The following is a 17,050-nucleotide window of genomic DNA, read 5'->3' on the forward strand; positions in this document are numbered from 1 at the left end:
CCCGGGCTGGAAGAGGCATCCTCCGCATCGTCGCTGTTGGCCCTCGCGTCCTCGTCGCCAATGACGCCAGCATCTGTCCGCAGCCGCCCCCGCCATCACCACCAGGCATCTGCTCTCCTACGCCTCCCTCCCGCTACTCCAGCAGTTCCTGCTGCTACCGCTGCTCCTGCTGTTGTTGCTCCTGCTGCTCCTGTTGCACCTGCTGCCACAGCCTCTTCAGCGCCGCCTCGTGCTCGTCTGAGCGCACCACGCCGCGCCGGCCGCCACGCCGCAGCCACCGCTGCATGTCCAACACATCCAGCTCCGGGGCGGTGCAGCCGCGTATGTCCAGCTCCTGCAAGATGAGCGTGGGGGATGTACGGCACCCATGTGTGAGCGAGCAGCAGTGACACTTGTTGGTTGCGGCACATGTTGGCTGCTGCACATGTTGCTGCACATGTACGGCAATGCATACATGGGGTTGTTCCGCGAGCACGCACGTTTACGTCCGCGAGGAGCAGAGCGCCACAGAATATCCACTTGCTTCATGTCACTAGGGGTTGCAGGGACGTGCGGTGCGTGCGCCTGGCAGCTGCTGCACCATTTCAACACTCATTCACACGCTGACCCACTCACCAGGAGCCCCGGCAGCGCGCTCTGCAGTCGCTGCAGGTCGCCGCCCGCGAAGCAGAAGTCACGCAGCTGCAGCACCAGCACGCCACCGCGCCCGCCACCTCCGCCGCTGCCGCTGCCGCCATCGCTGCCGCCACCGCTGCCACTGCCGCCACCGCTGCCATCATGCCCATCTTTCCCGCCTCCACTCCCGCCGCCTGTCCCTGCTGCGCCGCCGCTCGCCGCAGCAGCAGCCCCCGGCGCTGCAGCCACCTCCGCCCCGGCGGCGCCGCCTCCCCCCAGCGGCGCAAGCGCTGACAGCCAGTCGTGCCCGACCTGCTCCACCCCAAGCAGCTTGCACCGCGCGCCTTCGAAGGGCCGAATGATCAGCGTGGGCGGCAGCCCGTGAGAAGGCTTCGACAGCTGCAGCGCCGGCACCCCTGCGGCTGCGCTTGCGCTGGCCGCGGGGGCCCCGCTGCCTGCGGCGCCGCTGCCAGCCGCTCCCGCAGCCCGTACTGGCGTCGCCGCTGCCGATGCTGGGCCAAGCAGGAGCGCTAGCACCCGGCAAGCCACGTGCGTCGTCGCGAAACTCCAGGGAGGCAGCTTCTCCAAGCTCCCCACACGGCCACCGCTCCACGAGCACCCCAGGATCGCCAGCCGCGCGGCGCAGCCCGCCGCGGCTGCGGCTGCCACCGCCGCCACCTGCTCCGAGCTGTACACGTCAGCAAACATCCCGGCTCCTGGAAAAACAGCTGCCGCGCCGTCGCCTCCACCTCGTCCCGACGCGCCGCCGCCATCACTGTCTGACTCCAGGTTCTCAGCGGTCGCAGCAGCCCGGGCGATGCGCTGTGCGGCCACGCCGGGCGGCGCCAGCCCTGCAGCTCCGCTTGCAGCTATCGCCGCCACCACCGCGGCAGCGGCATTCGCGCTCAAGGTGTACGCGGTGCCGACCGCTGCTGCTGCCGCCGCCTTCTCAAACTGGCGGCACGTGAGGCGCTCCATGCTCGGGACGGCGGCCAGGCAGGCCAGCACGGGCATGGGTGGCATGGTGCGGACCTGAGTGAATGCGGGCCGGATGGAGGCGAGGGTTCCAGGCATGACATGTCATAGGCATAGGACGATGGCTGCGATAACAAGAGGCGCAGTGCACATGCACCCCGCTGCTGCGCATTTTCCAGCCAGCCCTACCTCTCCCAGCACGCGGGGGCTGCTGGTAGCCCCCCCAGCATGGCGACCATCCGCAATCCCGCCGGCTAGACCTCTTACGGTATTACGGTACAGCGCGTACGGCCCTCCGATCTACTGCCCCTGCATGGGGCCCTGCTGCCCCGGCCCCGGCAACTCACCGCCAGCTCGCGCAGGCGCGGCGGGAAGGGCACCAGCGGCGGCCAGCCCCACAGCCTCGCATTCTGCCGGTCCAGCTCCTCCCACTGCGCGCGCATCGCAGCCGCACCGCCACCAACGCCATACCCTCCACCTCCACCACCACCTCCACCTCCACCACCACCGGCCCCACCGCCACCGGCACCGACCTCAGCAGCCGGCGGCGGCGGCGGCGGCAGCGACAGCAATGTGGGCGGCAGCACGATGCGCCGACACGTCAGCCGCTCCAGTGACGTCAGCGCCGCCGCCATGACACACATGTCGTACAGAGTCACGTCCAAGGATAACCCCAGGTGTAAATCCACAAGCGCGTCGCCACAGGACATGATCGGCGGCAGGAGCTGGTACACGGTTGCGTTCTGCAGTGCCACCACCAGCTGCTCCCAGCCCCGCTCGTGCTGCTGCCGCTGCCCCGGCAGTAGCAGCCCCGGCTGCCCCGGCAGCCCGCGAAAGCCCGTGCCTGTGCTGGGATTGACCCGCGGCGTGCCAGTGTAGGTCAGCCGCACCGCTGCCGCGCCGGCAGGGTCTGCGAGCACCGCCGGCCAGCTGCGGCTGATGTCGCCGTCACTGCTGCCACCCCCCGCCGCCGCCACCGCCACCGCCGCCGCCGGCGCCGCCGCTGCAGCTGCCGCCGCTGCCTCCCGCTGTAGTTCTGCCATGACTGCGGCGTGGTGGCACTCCAGCCATTGCACGCCACCTGCAGCATACCCCGCCTGTGCTAGCTGCCCCTGCCCCTGCCCCTGCCCCTGGTGCCGTCCCTGCCCCTGACCGCCCTGCTGCTGCTGCTGCTGCTGCTGCTGCGCCAGCAGCAGCCCACGGCGCTGCCTCTCCCGCTGCGCCGCGGCGCCCAGCACTGCGCCGACCTGCCCCGGCCCCCCCGCCCCCGCCTCCAGCCAGCCCTCCACCCGGTGTCGCTCAAGCGGCTCCAGACCCAGGTCGTCGGGCAGGTCGGCCCGCAGGCGTGTGAGGGCGGTGAGCGCAGCCAGGCCAGCCAGGCGCTGCAGCGGCTCCAGCAGCCGCGGCAGGGCGCTCCCGGTCAGCTCCAGGCAGCGCAGGGCCGGCAGCGCGGCGATGGCGGCCACAGCGGGCGGCACTGCTGCGTGGGCGTACGTACGTACGTGTGTTAAACAAAAACAAACGGAACAATTACGTGTGTGTGTGTGTGTGTGTGTGTGTGTGTGTGTGTGTGTGTGTGTGTGTGTGTGCGTTCGTGTGTGCGAGCGCGGACTGCAGGTGTAGAAGGGCGCGCGGGCACTGCGCGGCGGTGCGAAGCAGTGCAGGTCCAAGCAGTAATCGCGCCTGTTGCCCGGGAAGCGACCGTCCCCGACCCCCGCGCGCCCCGGCCGCGGCCCCGGCCGCGGCGGCCCCCTCTCACCTCCATCGCCGCGTGTCCCCTTGAAGGGCCCCAGCGGCGCCCCCATCGCCATGTCCAGCCGGAGCCGGAGCTCCTGCAGGTGCTGCCGACAGCCCTCCTCCGCGTCCTCCAGCGCCATCACCGGCAGCAGCCCCTGCGCCCCCAGCCTCAGCTCCAGGCGTGAGAGCCGCGGCCCCACCGCCTGCAGCACCTGAGCAGGGGGGGAGGAAGGGCGCGTGGCGTAGAGGGATTGGGATTGGGTTTTGGGGAGCAGCATTGGGGGCGTTTGGGGAGCAGCACCACAGGCATATACCGTAAGTTTGGGCGCCTGCTGCAGCCATGGCCCTGGGACAGGCAAGATACTGACGTCTAGCGGCAAAGCAGCGAAGCAAGACGGTAGTGACGCGTGCCTCCTTCCCCCCCACCTGCTGTGCCGCCTTGGATGACGGCACGTCGGGCAGGTCCAGTGTTAGGTCGCGCAGCTCGGGCGCACAGGCGGCCAGGCACGCCGCCAGCCGCTGACCCAGCACGCGCCGCGAGCCCAGCAGCCGCAGCGAGGTGGCCGCCGTCGCGACCAGCGGCAGGATGTCACACCTGTAAGGAGGGTCGGGTCGCATAGGTGCAAATAAGGGGGCGTGGACCGATGCCAGCGAACGACCCGAGATAGTTCGCTTCGGTGACCGGCACGGTTCAGTGGTTGGCCCGGCAGGGGAACCCCAGCCCCCATCCCCACGGCCCACGTTCTGATGGTGCCACCACCACCATGGCACTTACGCGAGCCCCTCCGTGGTGCTGCTGTCGCATCTGAGCGTGACGGTCGTGGGCCGGAGGTGCCCCCGGTGCCGCATGGCGCCGAGAGCGTCCAGTCCAGCGCTGTGGACCGCGAGCCGGGACTGGAAAATATCCTTGGCATTTGCCATGTTTATGGTCATAGTCAAGCGCGAGGCATCATGCAAATTGCGAGCTGTCCGGGATGTTGCACGCAAATTCAGGGTCGCGCTCTTTCCTAGAAGCCTCCAGATTGTTGGCACGGTAAGCACATCATGTAAAGTCGGCATGGGCGCATCAGCTGCAGACGACGCTAAAAGCTCGTCCCGCGCCGGCTCTGGCGCAGACGCAGGCGCCCGCTGCGGGTCTTCAACGTTCTCCATTTTATGTCCACACCATAAAAGTGTATTTGCCATGATTATGAAACGGTCTCAGCTCGGTTAAGGCCCCAGGTTCCCGATCCGAGGCTGTCACCACCTGACTCGGCGTGTCGAGTACGCAGCCCCAGCCAGGGGTGTCCTGGCCCCAGCCTCCCTGTCGCCTGCTAAGTGCTCTCTTGTGCTCGACTCACAAGTCACAGCAGCCGCTCGGCTTTCATTTACATGCTTGCATACGTGGTCAGTCGAATGGTAGTCAAGTCAGGTCCAACCCGTTGTTGAGGGTCCAGAGGTCCACGTTCGCCTCCTGGTCTAACACTTGCACGCAAGCCGCGGTTGCGCGGCACGCTGCTAGCTAGCACCTCTGTCACGCACGCATCCGATTGCGGACAACATTCTGGTGCATGAGTTCGCTGCCTCCTGCAACTATCCCGAATCCGTGCGTACATCCGCAAAGTCACTTGGCACAGCATGAGCACACACTGCCAGCGGCATGTCCCAATCCCACGTCGCCTCGCTACAGCGTAAGCAACCGACCGTGCTTACCAACCGACCACCAACTCCACGCGCACTCAGATGACAATTGGTCACCTCCGACTCGCCACTGCCCGCAGACGCAAGCCCACACATGCCGGCACGCGTTTAAGGCATATACGCCGCGCCCCCTCCCCCCGACAACACGCTCTCGCCAATGCCCGCGTGAGGCACTGCTTGCGCGCGCTGCAGCTGTTCCCATCCTCCTGCCTCCTCATCTCCACCTCCACCACCCTCTGACCCCATCCTCCCATCCACGCATCCTTCTCCCATGCTCCAACCAACCCACATCACAGCTGCGCCTCTTTACGCGAAGGCGGCGTCGTTGATCTGCAGGTGCAGCACGGGGTTGCCCTGCTGGTCGCGGTCCACGTTCCACAGCGCGATGCGTGCGTACTCGTCCACACACTCCTCGATCTGGTCGCGCTGCGCTCGAGGAAGTGGGAATGGGATGGGAGGGACGGGAAGGGAGTGTTTATGGCCAGACAGGTCATGGGGAGGTGGTGGCAGTCCGTCGCACTGGAGGGTCCCTCGCCGCAGCTTTCCACGGTGTAGCCGCACCCACCCGCACACTCACACCCACAACCAACCCCCAAAACCCCTACTTACTCGGCGCCCCCGCCCCCAGCCCATGGCCCCCAACCCCTGCCCCCTCCTCCCCTGTGTGTCCCACTCACCGACACGTTGTGCCGGGCTGTGAGCTCCTGGATCTTGGCGTAGGGGATCTCGAGCTCCTTGGAGCGGTTGCTGTACTCGCGGATGAGGCGGTAGATGAGCGAGATGTGGTCCTCGTAGGCGCCGCCGTCGCCGTTGGCCTGCAGGTGGCGGGAGTTCGAGAAAGGAGTCCAGGAAGGGCAAGTTAGAAGGCGGCGATGTTGGGCGGAGTGACACACGGCACGCGCCAATAGCCTGAGCCCAGTGTTGGCTGCAGCCAACGAACGCGGGCGGGCTGCCCCCCCCCTCCCCGACCCCAGTCCCGAGGGGACAAGGCCGCCCCGACGTAAGACACGGCCCGCCCCACGCTGCGCCGCTCAGCTTCAGTTGCTGCGGCTCCGCCCCGTTCGCCCGGCAGTGCGTCACTCACCCCTGGCCCGCTGCTCTCCAGCGAGGCCTTGCTCTGGCGCATCAGCCGCAGCGCCTCGTCAACATCGCTCTGTGTGTGGTGGGGCGGAGGCGGTGAGGATGCAGCGGAGCGGGTCATGCGAGATTTAGCAATAAGCGAGGACAACCAGAGTCGCAATGCTATCCACGCTGGTGCCCAGTGTCCTTTTAGGAGTTGAGCAGAACGAGTGTGTAAACTGTCTGCAAGTGTACGCCGCCATTTCCTCGCCACCCGCCCTTGCCCATCCTGCCCAACCCGCCCCGGCCGCACCTGCTCCACCAGGTTGCTGAAGCGCAGCTTGGCCAGCGCCTGGCTGAGGCGCAGGATGGACAGCAGCGTGCGCGGCGTGGTGTAGGTGGCGGCGGCGCCCAGCGCGGCCTTCTCCATCTGCCGCAGCTCGGCGTAGAAGGAGGCGATGTACTCTGGGGCAGCGGAGGGTGTGTTTGTGTGTGTGTGTGTGTGTGTGTGTGTGTGTGTGTGTGTGTGTGTTTGTGTGTGTATGTGGATGTGGCGGAGCAGAGCGCGGCCGTAGCGGCACTGTGCTGCTCACTGGCTGTTGTTGCTCCCAGCCACTCCACGGCCTTCCCGCCCTGCTGCACGCCGAGACTGGCACCCACGCCTCCCCCCACAAACCCACACATCCTTCCACCGTTTCCTTAGCACACACCCACACACACTCACCCGTCAGTTGCACGGGCACGTCGGGCTCGTACTGCCGCGCCTGGCCGATGTAGGCGCGCAGCAGCTTGAGCGGCACCACGGCCTCGGCCGGGTTCACCGCATTGTTGGCGTCCACGGCGCCGGCGGGAGCCCTGCGGGGTCACATTCGCAGCTCAATTGGAACGCATTCCGGGTCGGTCGGCGAATGCTGTGTGAGGCGCCGCCGCCGTACACGAGGTAACCTACCGTATCCCTTACCCCGTTGTGGGTTTGGGCGGCAGCTGCTCTCCCCCTAGGCCACGCTCTCCTCCTCGCTCCACTGCATTGGGTTTGGTGTAGTTTGGGCTGGCATCTACAACCCCCCACAAGGAAGCCCCCCCCCGCTCGGCCTGCCTCGTGCGGCCAGGCCGCTGCTGCGCAGCACACCGCACCTGCCCATGAGGTGCAGGCGCACGATGTGGTTGGCCAGCCGCGTGTCGTTGTCCTTGCTGCTCTCGTCCAGCAGCAGCCACAGGATGTCGAAACGCGACAGCAGGGCCTGGAGGGCGACAGGGGAGGCCGGTGAAGGAAAGGTGAAGGGGCGGAAGGCGAGGGAAAGGCAAGGGCGTGAGGGGAGAGCGGACGGCGAGGGCGGGGCTGGCGCGTGCAGGTGCGGGTGGAGGCGCGGTTAGGTGACGGCAGGGAGCTCTGCAGTGCAAGCTGGACCGCTGCCCGCCCCCTACAAAGCCACCAGGCCCGTCCGCCCCCAGTGACGGCCCCCAGCGATAGCCCCCAGTGTGCGGCGCTCACCGCGGGCAGGTTGATGTTCTCCGAGGGTGAGCGGCGGCGGTCGTACCTGAGGCAGAGGAGGAGGGGGAGCAGGAGGGCGGTGACACCGGGTTATGATGAAGCGGCGGGAGTGCTGTGTGGCAGTCTGCGACACACGAGCGACAGAGCGAGGCGGGGAAACACCTTGTGGCACCCACACGCAGGCCCGCAACACGGCAGGCCCGAGATGGCAGCAGCCGCGGCCGCGCGCACCTGCCGTAGGCGGGGTTGGCTGCGGCCAGGATGGTGGTGCGGGTGTTGAGGGTGGTGGTGATGCCGGCCTTGGCGATGGACACCGTCTGCTGCTCCATCACCTGGGGTGGGGGTGGTGAGAGGCCAAGGGAGGTGGTGCAGGAGGAGGAGGTGAACGCGTCATTACACATGGGACCCAGTGAGGCTGGGGGAATGAAGAACGTTGGGCACGGTCATGCTGCATCCCCCTCTCTGGACTCCTCCTGTCCACTCGGCCGTCAGCCCTCCACGCCCTCCCTCCCTTGCTCCCTCCCTCCCTCCCTCCCTCCCTCCCTCCCTTGCTCCCTCCCTTGCTCCCTCCCTTGCTCCCTCCCTCGCTCCCTCCCTCGCTCCCTCCCTCCTTCTCTCACCTCGTGGATGGCTGTGCGGTCGCCCTCCTCCATCTTGTCGAACTCGTCGATGCAGCACACGCCCTTGTCCGCAAGCACCAGCGCGCCGCCCTCCAGAACCAGCTCCTTGGTCACCTGGGCGTGTGGGTCCGTGGGGTTGTCAGTGTGTGCATGTGTATGTAGAGTGTGCATGTGTATGTCAGTCTCGTGTGTGTGTGTGTGTGTGTGCGTGTGTGTGTGTCTGTGTGCGCGTGCGACTAAAAGCAGAAGGCGAGACGTGCATCTGGAAGTTGAGGGCATGGCGCACAGCGGCGCAATCAGCCCTCCTCCCGCTCGCCCCCCCTCACACTTGTGTCCCCACTACCACCACGCACACCACGCACACCCGCCACTTCACCACCCCGCCGCCTCACCTGGTTGCGCAGCACGGCCGCCGTGAGGCCCACGCCCGAGGAGCCCTTGCCGGTGGTGTACACGGCGCGCGGCATGATGCGGCTCACGTACTTGAGCAGCTGCGACTTGGCAACACCTGGGCGGGGGGGGAGGGGGTGCGGGGGAGGGGGGCAGGGGCGGGTTGGGTGCGGGACGTGAGTGTGGGATGGGGGTATGTGCCCGGGTCATGTGCGGGATGGGGGATGGGGCGATGGACACATGAACAAGGCGCCCATCCCTACCACTAGACCGCGGTCTAGTGAGGCAAAGCCGCAAGGCCTGGTGCAGCGAGGACAACCCGGGAGCCCCTCTTCCCTCATCCCCCTCACCAGGGTCGCCCATGAGGCACACGTGCACGTCGCCGCGCAGCTTGAGGCCGTCCGCGAACAGCCGCGTCTGGCCGCCCACCATCATCAGCAGCAGCGCCTGCAGGCCGAGCGGGTGACGCAGGGAAACGGAGGAGGACGCAGGCAGCGGAGAGAGGTTAAAGGAGCTAGGCGAGGGAGCTGTGCGCAGCCATGGGGCAGTGCACGAACGAAGCACACGCGGGCTGTATCGGCCCCGACCTCCTTGCGACCCCGGATCATCACCACCTTCCACGCACATCCGACCATAAGACCCCCCGCACACAGCCCAAACAAACACACATACAAGCACACACACATACACACACATACACACACAGCCCAAAGCAACACACATACGAGCTCGGCCGCACCTTCTTGACGTCCTCCATGCCAAAGATCTCGGGCGCGATGCTGCGTGCCAGCCTGCCGTACACGTCGCCCTGCTCGCCCAGCCCCTCAATGGCCGCCAGCTCGGTCTCCGACAGCTCAAAGGCGCTGCCGTACTGGCGCTTGGACTGCTGCACCGTGTGCGCCTCCAGGTAGGTGCTCATGAGCAGCCCGGCGCTGCGGTGGTGGATAAGGGCGGATAAGGGGTTGGGGTATAAGTGGTATTGGAGTGGCGAGTTAAGGAGTTTTGGTGGGGGATCGCCTTCGGGTCAACCCATTGCCGTAGCTCCGCCGAGGCCCTTGAGCTGCCGTTGCTGCGCGTCCCCCCCCTTACCTCTTCCACCCCTCCCTCTCCTTCCCCCGCCCATCGCTCCGCCTCTCCGGCCCCTCCTCCCCCTCCTGCCGCTCCCCCTCCTGCCGCTCCCCCCCTGCCCCGGTCCCCCTACTGCCACTCCCCCTCCTGCCGCCCCCCCTCCGCTTCCCCCCCCCTTCCCCGCTCCCACCCCCGCTCTCACCGCATGCCGCGGAAGCCCGTGTACTGCTCGGGCAGGAAGATGCCGGTGACCGTTACGTCGTCGCCGGGCTTCATGGTGCGCGTCACCTCGCCCACCAGGTGGATGGACAGCGTGCGCGGCGTGGCGCCCTCGGGAACCTGCACGGGGGGGGGTGCAGGCATGTGGACACGTGCACACAGTCTTAATCACAATCACACACAGGTGGGGTTGGGCGGGCTTTCGTTTCCTTTCTGGACACACACACACACACACACACACACACACTCACACAGTTGAAGTAAGCGGCATTTCGGGAAACCGCGGCGCTGGGCTCATGCGTGAGCCCTCACCCGGGCTGCCTAAGCTGGCTCTCTTCATCCCCCCCTCCGGAAGCCCCCCACCCGCGGCACCCCACCATCACCAGGCCGCCCCACCATCGCGTCCACTGTACACCCCCGCCACCCATCTCCCTCGTTTCGTTCGGTTTTGGTTTAGTTTGGGCTGGTATTTTAACCAAACCCCCGCTCCCGGCCCGCTGCCCCCCACCTCCTCCGCCAGCTCCTGCAGCCGTGCCTCCTGGAACTTGACGAACTTGGAGCCGCGCGTCTCCATCACCGGCTGCATCTTGCGGTTCACCTTGGCGCGCTGTGGGGCAATGCAGTGGTGGGGTGTTGGGGTGAGGAGGGATGGCGGTGTGGTTGGTAGCAGGGAGTTGAACCCAATCCCAGATAACGCTTACATACTCCCCTTGCCCCACCACCTCGTCCGCACCCCATCTCACTCTCCCTCTTCGTCGCCCCTCCCTCCTGCTCCCCTCCCCACCCTCACCCTCCCCTAGATCCCCCACCCCTCCCAACCCCCGACCCCCTTCCCCTCCACCATACCCCCGTCCTCCCTCCTCATACCTGCCCCTCCTCCTGTCCCCACCCCGTCCTCGCATTCCCCAACAACCACCATCACCCTTTGCAGCTCACCCCCTTTGGCGTCTTTCTCCAGTCGCTGCTCTCCCCATCCCCACCCCAATTCCCGGCCCCGACCCTCCTCCTCGCTCTCCCCCTCCTCCTTCTCCTCCCCGCTAGCCTGGCTTGTCTTGGCTTAATTTGGGCTGGTACCGTGGCTGGTATTTGCAAAAAAAAACCCTCCCTTCCTGCCTCACCTCCTTGGAGTCGTTGTCCAGGGGCTTGAAGGTGCGGCCCGTCACCTCCTGGTACACCTCGAAGCCGGTCTCCGGGTCCGTGTACGCCACCACACTCACCAGCGGCTTCACGTCCGTCACATGGGTCACAACGCCCTGTCGGACCAGGCAGTGCAGGGCGCACAGCCGGTCAGGACCGGCACCCGCCCGCCCCCCCCCCCCGGCACCACTGCCCACTGCATCGATGTCCGAGCTACCGGCATGCCCCGCCCGCTGCTGGTCACCTGCCAACCAACCTTGCCTGATACGCGCAACCGGCCCGCAGCACGAGCCGCTCGCCCGCCTCCCCGCCAGCTGGCCCAACCCCCCCGCAACCACCGCAAACCCCGCACCCCACCCCAGCGCAACCCCACGCACCCGCACGCGCACTAGGTGGCCCAGGTGGCTGGCTCGCACGCCGCGCATGGGCAGCGGCAGCATCTTGGTGCGCGGCGCGAAGTATACGTCGAAGCGGCGCAGCAGCATGTCCGGGCAGCCGCCGCGCACCGTGCCCGGCACCGCGCCCTTGCCGCCCTTGGAGGCCACGGCCTGGCCGGTCTCACGCTGCGCGTGGGGGGCGGGTGGGGGAGTCGTGGGGGAGTTTGATGTCAAGCCCGAGGTAGGGTGGTACGTGCGCGGCCCCGGAGACGAAGCCAGCCCACAGGACGCAGGGGTGCAATCGCAACCTATCAACCAGGACCCAGGCAGAGCGCTGGCGCCAAGGCACCGGATGCCTCATTTCCGTGGCGTGCTGCGTCGAGTGCTGGTCCCTGGGCCGCCGGTGTGGCAGACGGAGACGAGTGTGCGCTGTCCGCGCCGCCTGTTCCCGCCCTTCCCGCTGGCTCTCCCGCCGGCCCACTCCAGATGTGTCGGGAGCCCACTCACCGCCTCCACCGCGCGCGCGTGGGTGTCCATGATCTTACGCTGCGGGGCAGGAGGGTGGCGGGCAAAGGAGTTGGCAGGCAGACCTGGCTTGCTGTGCGTCCGCGTGTGTATGCACGTGGGAGGGTGTGGCTGGTGTCGCGACCCCCGGTCCTGTCCGCCTGGCAACCTGGCCCTCCACTCTGCCGGCCCAACATACAACACGACGAACCCCCAGTCTCCCCTAGTGGCATGCCTGCCCATTGGTGAGCCCCGACACCAACGTACCATGAACGTAACGCAGCCACACATGGCCACCAAGCCAGCAATGCGAGCACCAACCCTACGCCCCAGACCGCCCGCACACCGCCCTCGACAGACGCCCTCACGCCACCCACGCCTTCACACTCCTTACGCCCGCCCCTCACCCCTCCCCCGGCCGCCCACACCCGCACTCACATGCTCCGACAGGATGTCAAACACGTCCATTTTGGAGTTTGCAAGTGCGTCGGGCGCCGGCATGAGGCGGTCGGCGGCTTCCGCAAACAGGCGCTGGAAGGTGCGCGTGTTGCGCTCCAGCTCGCCAACAAAGCTGGGGTAGCGCTCATCGCTCTGGTCTTGCTCGACGAACTGCAATCCGGGAGTCAAGAATGAGAGTTGGTTGTGGAGACCACGGCGGGAGGTGGGTTGCTTGGTGAGGGCGTGGACGGTGCAGGCAGGGTGTCGGACAGGTGAAGAGGCGGCAGCAGTGGCAGTAGCAGGCGCAGCGTTTCGGCACTTACGGAATCAACGTCATCCAGGTCGATACGCAGCACCTTGCTGTTGCGGTTGGCAATTTGTTGCTGCAAGGCGTGCGGAGCGACGGCAACGCCATTTGGGAGGCGCGAAGGTGTCAGCGGAGGTGGGCTTCGGAGGGCCGGCTTTCCGAGCGAGGGCCTCATAGGAAACCGTGCAACTAAACACGCAGCCAACGTATGCTCTTCTGTAGAATACCGCGCACACGCTGCGCAATTTGCAGGCCCATCCACGTAGCAGCGCGGACAAGGCGACCCTTCCAATGCTGCCTGCTCACCAGCTGCGCCATATACTTAATGCTCTCCTTGTCGTTATCATTTGACTCGTCCACAAAGTTCTTAAGAAACTTCTCGCAATAGCCTGCGCCAGGAAAGAGCACCGGCTGTCAGTGGGGCTCCCGCTCATTGCCAGTTCGGTGCGCGCAGCTGACGTATGCTGTCCTGCCATATGCTGGTTGCGTAACAGTCGTGGGACTCACTCGCTGCTTTAGAGTGGTTGGGCATCGCTGCGGTCGCCATGTTGAATTTGGTTTTGAGACCTGACTTCGGCACGCAATTCCAGAGCAGCTAAACTATGACACAGTCAATCGGGTCAGGGTAAATACACACTAGTAAGTCACGCGAATTTGGATACAACCTGCAAACGGCCCACGACTCCCGCCATTTCGGTCGCCATGGGGCCCGATGGGCAGTATGCGCATAAAGCCCTGCCACTCGATCATGCCGCATGCTATGTCTTCATGTTAGTTACTGTTTCATAGCGTTGACACACCGGGATGGCCGTGCGCGTGAGAATTACCATGGCAAACCGTGGAGGCATAGTCAGCTTGCGACGACAACGCAGTACGCGGCGTTAAAGACGCACCGTGTTAGGGGGTTTGGTGGCGGTTTACACTGGTCCGGACATCCGTTGGGGGCAAGGGCACCTGGGGATGGGCAAGCTGGCTTTGCCAACCACAGGGTGTCGGCGCTGGCCACCCAGCTATCCAGGCATGCCGATACAGCTAGTAAAGGGCTCGCGAATGCTACATTGTCTACTCTAAGAACTCCCCTACTTTTGCAGTCAAGCACTGTCGGACATCCCTTGGATTCTCGCACCGCATGCTCGTCGCGGTGCATTCGAGCCCACACGAACACCTGCACAAGCTTTCAAAACCAACCCTGTACTCCATCACGACAGGTCCATTGAATCCTCCTGGCTCATGTGGTAGCTTACACCTCCCCAAGTGCAAGCGGGCAGCCGTGGGGTCGTGGGTTTCGGCCTCATCCCCGAAGGTCCCCGAGAATAGGTCATGCGTCTCACGACCATCCTTCCTACTAGTGCTTACCCCTAATGTAGCGCACCTATTCAAGTTGCCCCCAGTTACCGCTGCACTTGTCGTCGGGCACCAGGTCGGGCACGCCACTTGAGCGACCGTATTTGCGGAAAAGCTTCACAGGGTAATTGTACATAAGTTGTAACTTGAAACAACTCATAGAGCGTGGTCGCCTTGCACACGCAACATCGCGGGCAGAGGACGGCTCGCTTTCTTGTTCTGTGGTGTTTTAAAGTCGCTATTGCGCATGTTCATAATCTCATCCAGGTAGCTGCTTTTAGTGTCACCCCGAGGTGCTGTCGAGCTACTTGCCCCGCGTGCGGAGTACATTCGGGTACTGGGAACGCATTCGTGCGCCATTCCGAGCGCGAGGCCGCTTGTGCCTCAATCGAAGTGTGTACGCCTCACCCCAGCGAGCAATCAAGTAACTCAGGCCCTACACGGCTTTCAGCACCATGACCGTGGAAGGGGCACCGCCGGAGCCGGTGCCCAGCCTGCCTCTGAGCGCCCACGAGCGCACGGGCCTCACACTCCGCGACCGGTGCCGCCTGCGCGACAACCTCATGTCTCCTGAACTGGTCGGCGAGCAGTCGCCCGAGCAGCTGCTGGAGTCGCTGCATGCGCGAACACTACTCAAGGACCAGGGCTCCCACTTCTGGCGGGCCGCTCCGCAGCCCACCGCGCCGTCCCTGTCTGACGCAGCCCCTGATGCCGCCGCCGCCGCCGCTAACGCTGCCGCCACCGGCGCCAGCCCCGGTCCCGTCCCGGCCTCGGCTTCCGCCCTCACCATCGCACCCACCAGCCCCATCCAGTTCTACGCCGACCTCAGTCCGGACCAGCTCGTCGGCGCAGCCGTGTCTCATGCCACCGACAAGCCTGGCGCGCTGCGTGAGGTCTTCGCCGCTGCCCTGCTGCACGGCGACACAGACACGCTCGCGCTGCTCGCCAGCCACCCGCTCGCCAAGCACGAGCGGGCCCGGCCGCAGCGCTACGGCCCCCTGCTCGCCGACCTGGCGGTGCTCCTGGTCCGGGGTGAAGTTGACTCCGGCCTGGTTGACTGGATGTTCAAATCCAGCGGCGGCGCCTTCAGCAGCTGGCTGGGCTCTGACGTGCCCTATCTGGCAGTAGCGGTGGCAGAGCGCGAGGAGGCGCGGCAGGCAGCAAAGGAGGGCGTCGCGGCGGGCGTCGCGGCCGCGCGTGCGGCGCGCGCGCGGCGCAGCAGCAGCGGCGGCGGCGGCGGCGCGTGCAGCCGCGGCAGCAGCCTGGGCGGCAGCACGGTGCACCGCAGCCGTCTGGTGGAGCTGCTTGAGGTCTTTCACGTGTTGGGGTTCGCGTTCGCGGAGGATGGCGGCACGTTTCTCCGAGCGCTGGACCTGTACTCGAGGGACAAGGTGGGACTGCTGGAGGGGCTGCATGCGGTAGGGGCGCGCTAGGGCGGCGCGATGGAAAGGGGCTGGGCGTGGGGGCGCGAGGGTTTTGCGAGCTGTGGAGAGGCGTGCAGTAAGGCGCACGGGACGGAGGAGGGAGTCAGTGAAGCACGATGTGACAAGAGCACTCCTGGGCCGACCTGCCCATTGGCCGTTGGCCCCGTGTGGCCTGTTGGCCTGTTGTCGTGTGGTTGTCCTAGGTGGATGAAGAGCTGTTGGACTGGCTGCTGTCCGAGGACTGCAGCACTGGACCGGTGAGGGCCAGGGAAGGAGCATGATGGAGCGGAAGGGAGCAGGAGGGAGGGAGCGTAGGGAGTGTGGGGGAGCGGGAGGGGCTTTCAGACAGGGCAAAATACGGTACCGGGGCGACGCGAGGTGAGGAGCACTGGGCAACGGAGACCGCTCTGTCAGGAAGCTGCGTTGCTGTCCTTATTGAGCCTTGGAATGCACAAATACACCCCCCGCAATCCCCCACAACCCCCCACAATCCCCCACAGCCCTCCACAGCCCTCCACAGCCCTCCACAGCCCTCCACAACCCCTCCGTCACAACCCCCACCCCCATTGCGTACAGGCGGGCTGGGCGCACGTGGTGGCGGTGCGCCTGCACGACCCCCGCCCGCCGCCGGCGTTCGGCGGCCACACCGCTCTGGCCTATCTGGAGCGGCGGAAGCTGGCGCCGGGGCCGGACGCACTGGCTCTCACGTACCGGGCATCGCGGGTGGGTGCGGGGAGAGGGAGGGGAGGCGGGCGGGCTGGTGCGTGGTAAGGGCGGGCAGTGCCGCGGCGTTTCGTAGGAGTACGGATTGAGAGTGCACGCAGCCAGGAGGCTGCGATGCGGATGCCGGGGCGGCGGAATGCCCCCTCTTGCATGGCAGTAGTGGGTTGAATCACTTGGTCAGCTCTAAAGGCCAATACCCCGCTTTTTAAAGGCCGAACCCGGTTCCACAACCTTGCAACCACAGGACGTGTTTGAGGGCTTCGTGTCGTACCTTGTGGTGCAGCACCGCTGCCCGCACGCCCCCGCCCGCCTGTACCAGCTGGCACTGGCGGCCGACCGCGCCAACAAGCTCGCGGGCGGCGGCGGCGGTGGCGGTGGTAGCGGCGGTGGCGGTGGCGGTCGGGCGGAGTGGCTAAGTCAGCAGGGCCTTGCTCCGGGCTGGTGAGTGGGGAGGTGTGGGCGGCGCGGGGCGGTGGCGGGGTGCTGGCGAGGATGGGTGGCGGGGTGCTGGCGAGGATGGGTGGGGCTTGCAGGGTTCGGTGATGGGCGGGCTTGAAGGCGTCAGTGTCAGAGGTGGAACCTTGACTCCACACAAACTTGTACACGCATTTGTGATGCACAGAAAAACCAGTGCAGAGACACGTGCGCGCCATAGATAGGTCGCACGCCGCCCGCTCACCCCCGGCCCCCAACCTTTGGCCATCTCCCCTGCTGCAGGTGCGCCATGCTCAAGGGGCTACAGCTGTGTGGCTGCTTCGGCGCACACATAGATCTGGATCCAGATGTTGTGGCCGTGCACGCCGGAATCCAGCAGCAGATGGATCTCATCCCGGCTCAGGCCCTCAACGCCCCCGGGCTGCGCGGCTATGCGCAGGGGCTGTTGGATCGTGCCCTGCTGCAGGATGCTTGAGGGAAGCTGCGCGTGCGTAAGTTGGCATAGC

At 66.2% G+C, this 17,050-nt stretch overlaps 3 protein-coding genes across 4 annotated transcripts; 1 reads left to right on the forward strand and 2 right to left on the reverse strand.

Moving 5' to 3' along the window:
* Window positions 1-2: 2 nt before the first annotated feature.
* CHLRE_10g455800v5 (uncharacterized protein) lies at window positions 3-4,498 on the reverse strand. Of its 2 annotated transcripts, none has more exons than XM_043067058.1 (6): window positions 4,103-4,498; window positions 3,754-3,922; window positions 3,350-3,539; window positions 1,938-3,067; window positions 616-1,647; window positions 3-334 (listed from the first exon to the last, which is right to left on the reverse strand). In XM_043067058.1, exons 1-6 carry the CDS (start codon window positions 4,174-4,176, stop codon window positions 155-157), a joined length of 2,775 nt encoding a protein of 924 aa, XP_042920454.1. In that variant the 5' UTR covers window positions 4,177-4,498; the 3' UTR covers window positions 3-154. The 2 variants fall into 2 exon arrangements, with proteins under 2 accessions (XP_042920454.1, XP_042920455.1); XM_043067057.1 differs by having other exon boundaries at window positions 1,938-3,070.
* Window positions 4,499-4,682: 184 nt separating this feature from the next.
* On the reverse strand, window positions 4,683-13,258 carry CHLRE_10g455850v5 (uncharacterized protein). The gene is made up of 21 exons (XM_043067059.1): window positions 13,126-13,258; window positions 12,925-13,007; window positions 12,635-12,694; window positions 12,312-12,482; window positions 11,877-11,915; window positions 11,370-11,555; window positions 10,974-11,108; window positions 10,364-10,462; window positions 9,839-9,975; window positions 9,308-9,500; window positions 8,919-9,015; window positions 8,571-8,686; window positions 8,179-8,292; window positions 7,790-7,890; window positions 7,559-7,604; window positions 7,201-7,307; window positions 6,791-6,921; window positions 6,380-6,531; window positions 6,092-6,160; window positions 5,685-5,822; window positions 4,683-5,433 (listed from the first exon to the last, which is right to left on the reverse strand). The coding sequence occupies exons 1-21, from the start codon at window positions 13,163-13,165 to the stop codon at window positions 5,314-5,316; spliced, it is 2,334 nt and encodes a 777-aa protein (XP_042920456.1). The 5' UTR covers window positions 13,166-13,258; the 3' UTR covers window positions 4,683-5,313.
* Window positions 13,259-13,688: 430 nt separating this feature from the next.
* Window positions 13,689-17,050, forward strand: CHLRE_10g455900v5 (uncharacterized protein). Its single transcript, XM_001698314.3, has 5 exons — window positions 13,689-15,353; window positions 15,590-15,643; window positions 15,963-16,109; window positions 16,354-16,550; window positions 16,827-17,050. Exons 1-5 carry the CDS (start codon window positions 14,418-14,420, stop codon window positions 17,017-17,019), a joined length of 1,527 nt encoding a protein of 508 aa, XP_001698366.1. The 5' UTR covers window positions 13,689-14,417; the 3' UTR covers window positions 17,020-17,050.

Source organism: Chlamydomonas reinhardtii, chromosome 10, assembly GCF_000002595.2.
Source record: "Chlamydomonas reinhardtii strain CC-503 cw92 mt+ chromosome 10, whole genome shotgun sequence".
Classification (NCBI taxonomy): Eukaryota; Viridiplantae; Chlorophyta; class Chlorophyceae; order Chlamydomonadales; family Chlamydomonadaceae; genus Chlamydomonas; species Chlamydomonas reinhardtii.

Bases quoted from the DNA above. Each gene is read 5' to 3' on its own strand.
- CHLRE_10g455800v5 (XM_043067057.1), bottom strand. From the start codon at position 4,176: ATGCGGCACCGGGGGCACCTCCGGCCCACGACCGTCACGCTCAGATGC. The intron at 3,923-4,102 runs GTAAGTGCCATG...CCCTCCTTACAG, and splicing joins AGCACCACGGAGGGGCTCGC to GTGTGACATCCTGCCGCTGG. The intron at 3,071-3,349 runs GTGAGAGGGGGC...ACGCCCACGCAG, and splicing joins GGGGACACGCGGCGATGGAG to CAGTGCCGCCCGCTGTGGCC.
- CHLRE_10g455850v5 (XM_043067059.1), bottom strand. From the start codon at position 13,165: ATGGCGACCGCAGCGATGCCCAACCACTCTAAAGCAGCGA. The intron at 12,695-12,924 runs GTGAGCAGGCAG...CACGCCTTGCAG, and splicing joins TTAAGTATATGGCGCAGCTG to CAACAAATTGCCAACCGCAA. The intron at 5,823-6,091 runs GTGAGTGACGCA...CGCCACCTGCAG, and splicing joins TGGAGAGCAGCGGGCCAGGG to GCCAACGGCGACGGCGGCGC.
- CHLRE_10g455900v5 (XM_001698314.3), top strand. From the start codon at position 14,418: ATGACCGTGGAAGGGGCACCGCCGGAGCCGGTGCCCAGCCTGCCTCTG. The intron at 16,110-16,353 runs GTGGGTGCGGGG...TTGCAACCACAG, and splicing joins TCACGTACCGGGCATCGCGG to GACGTGTTTGAGGGCTTCGT. The intron at 16,551-16,826 runs GTGAGTGGGGAG...CCCCTGCTGCAG, and splicing joins CAGGGCCTTGCTCCGGGCTG to GTGCGCCATGCTCAAGGGGC.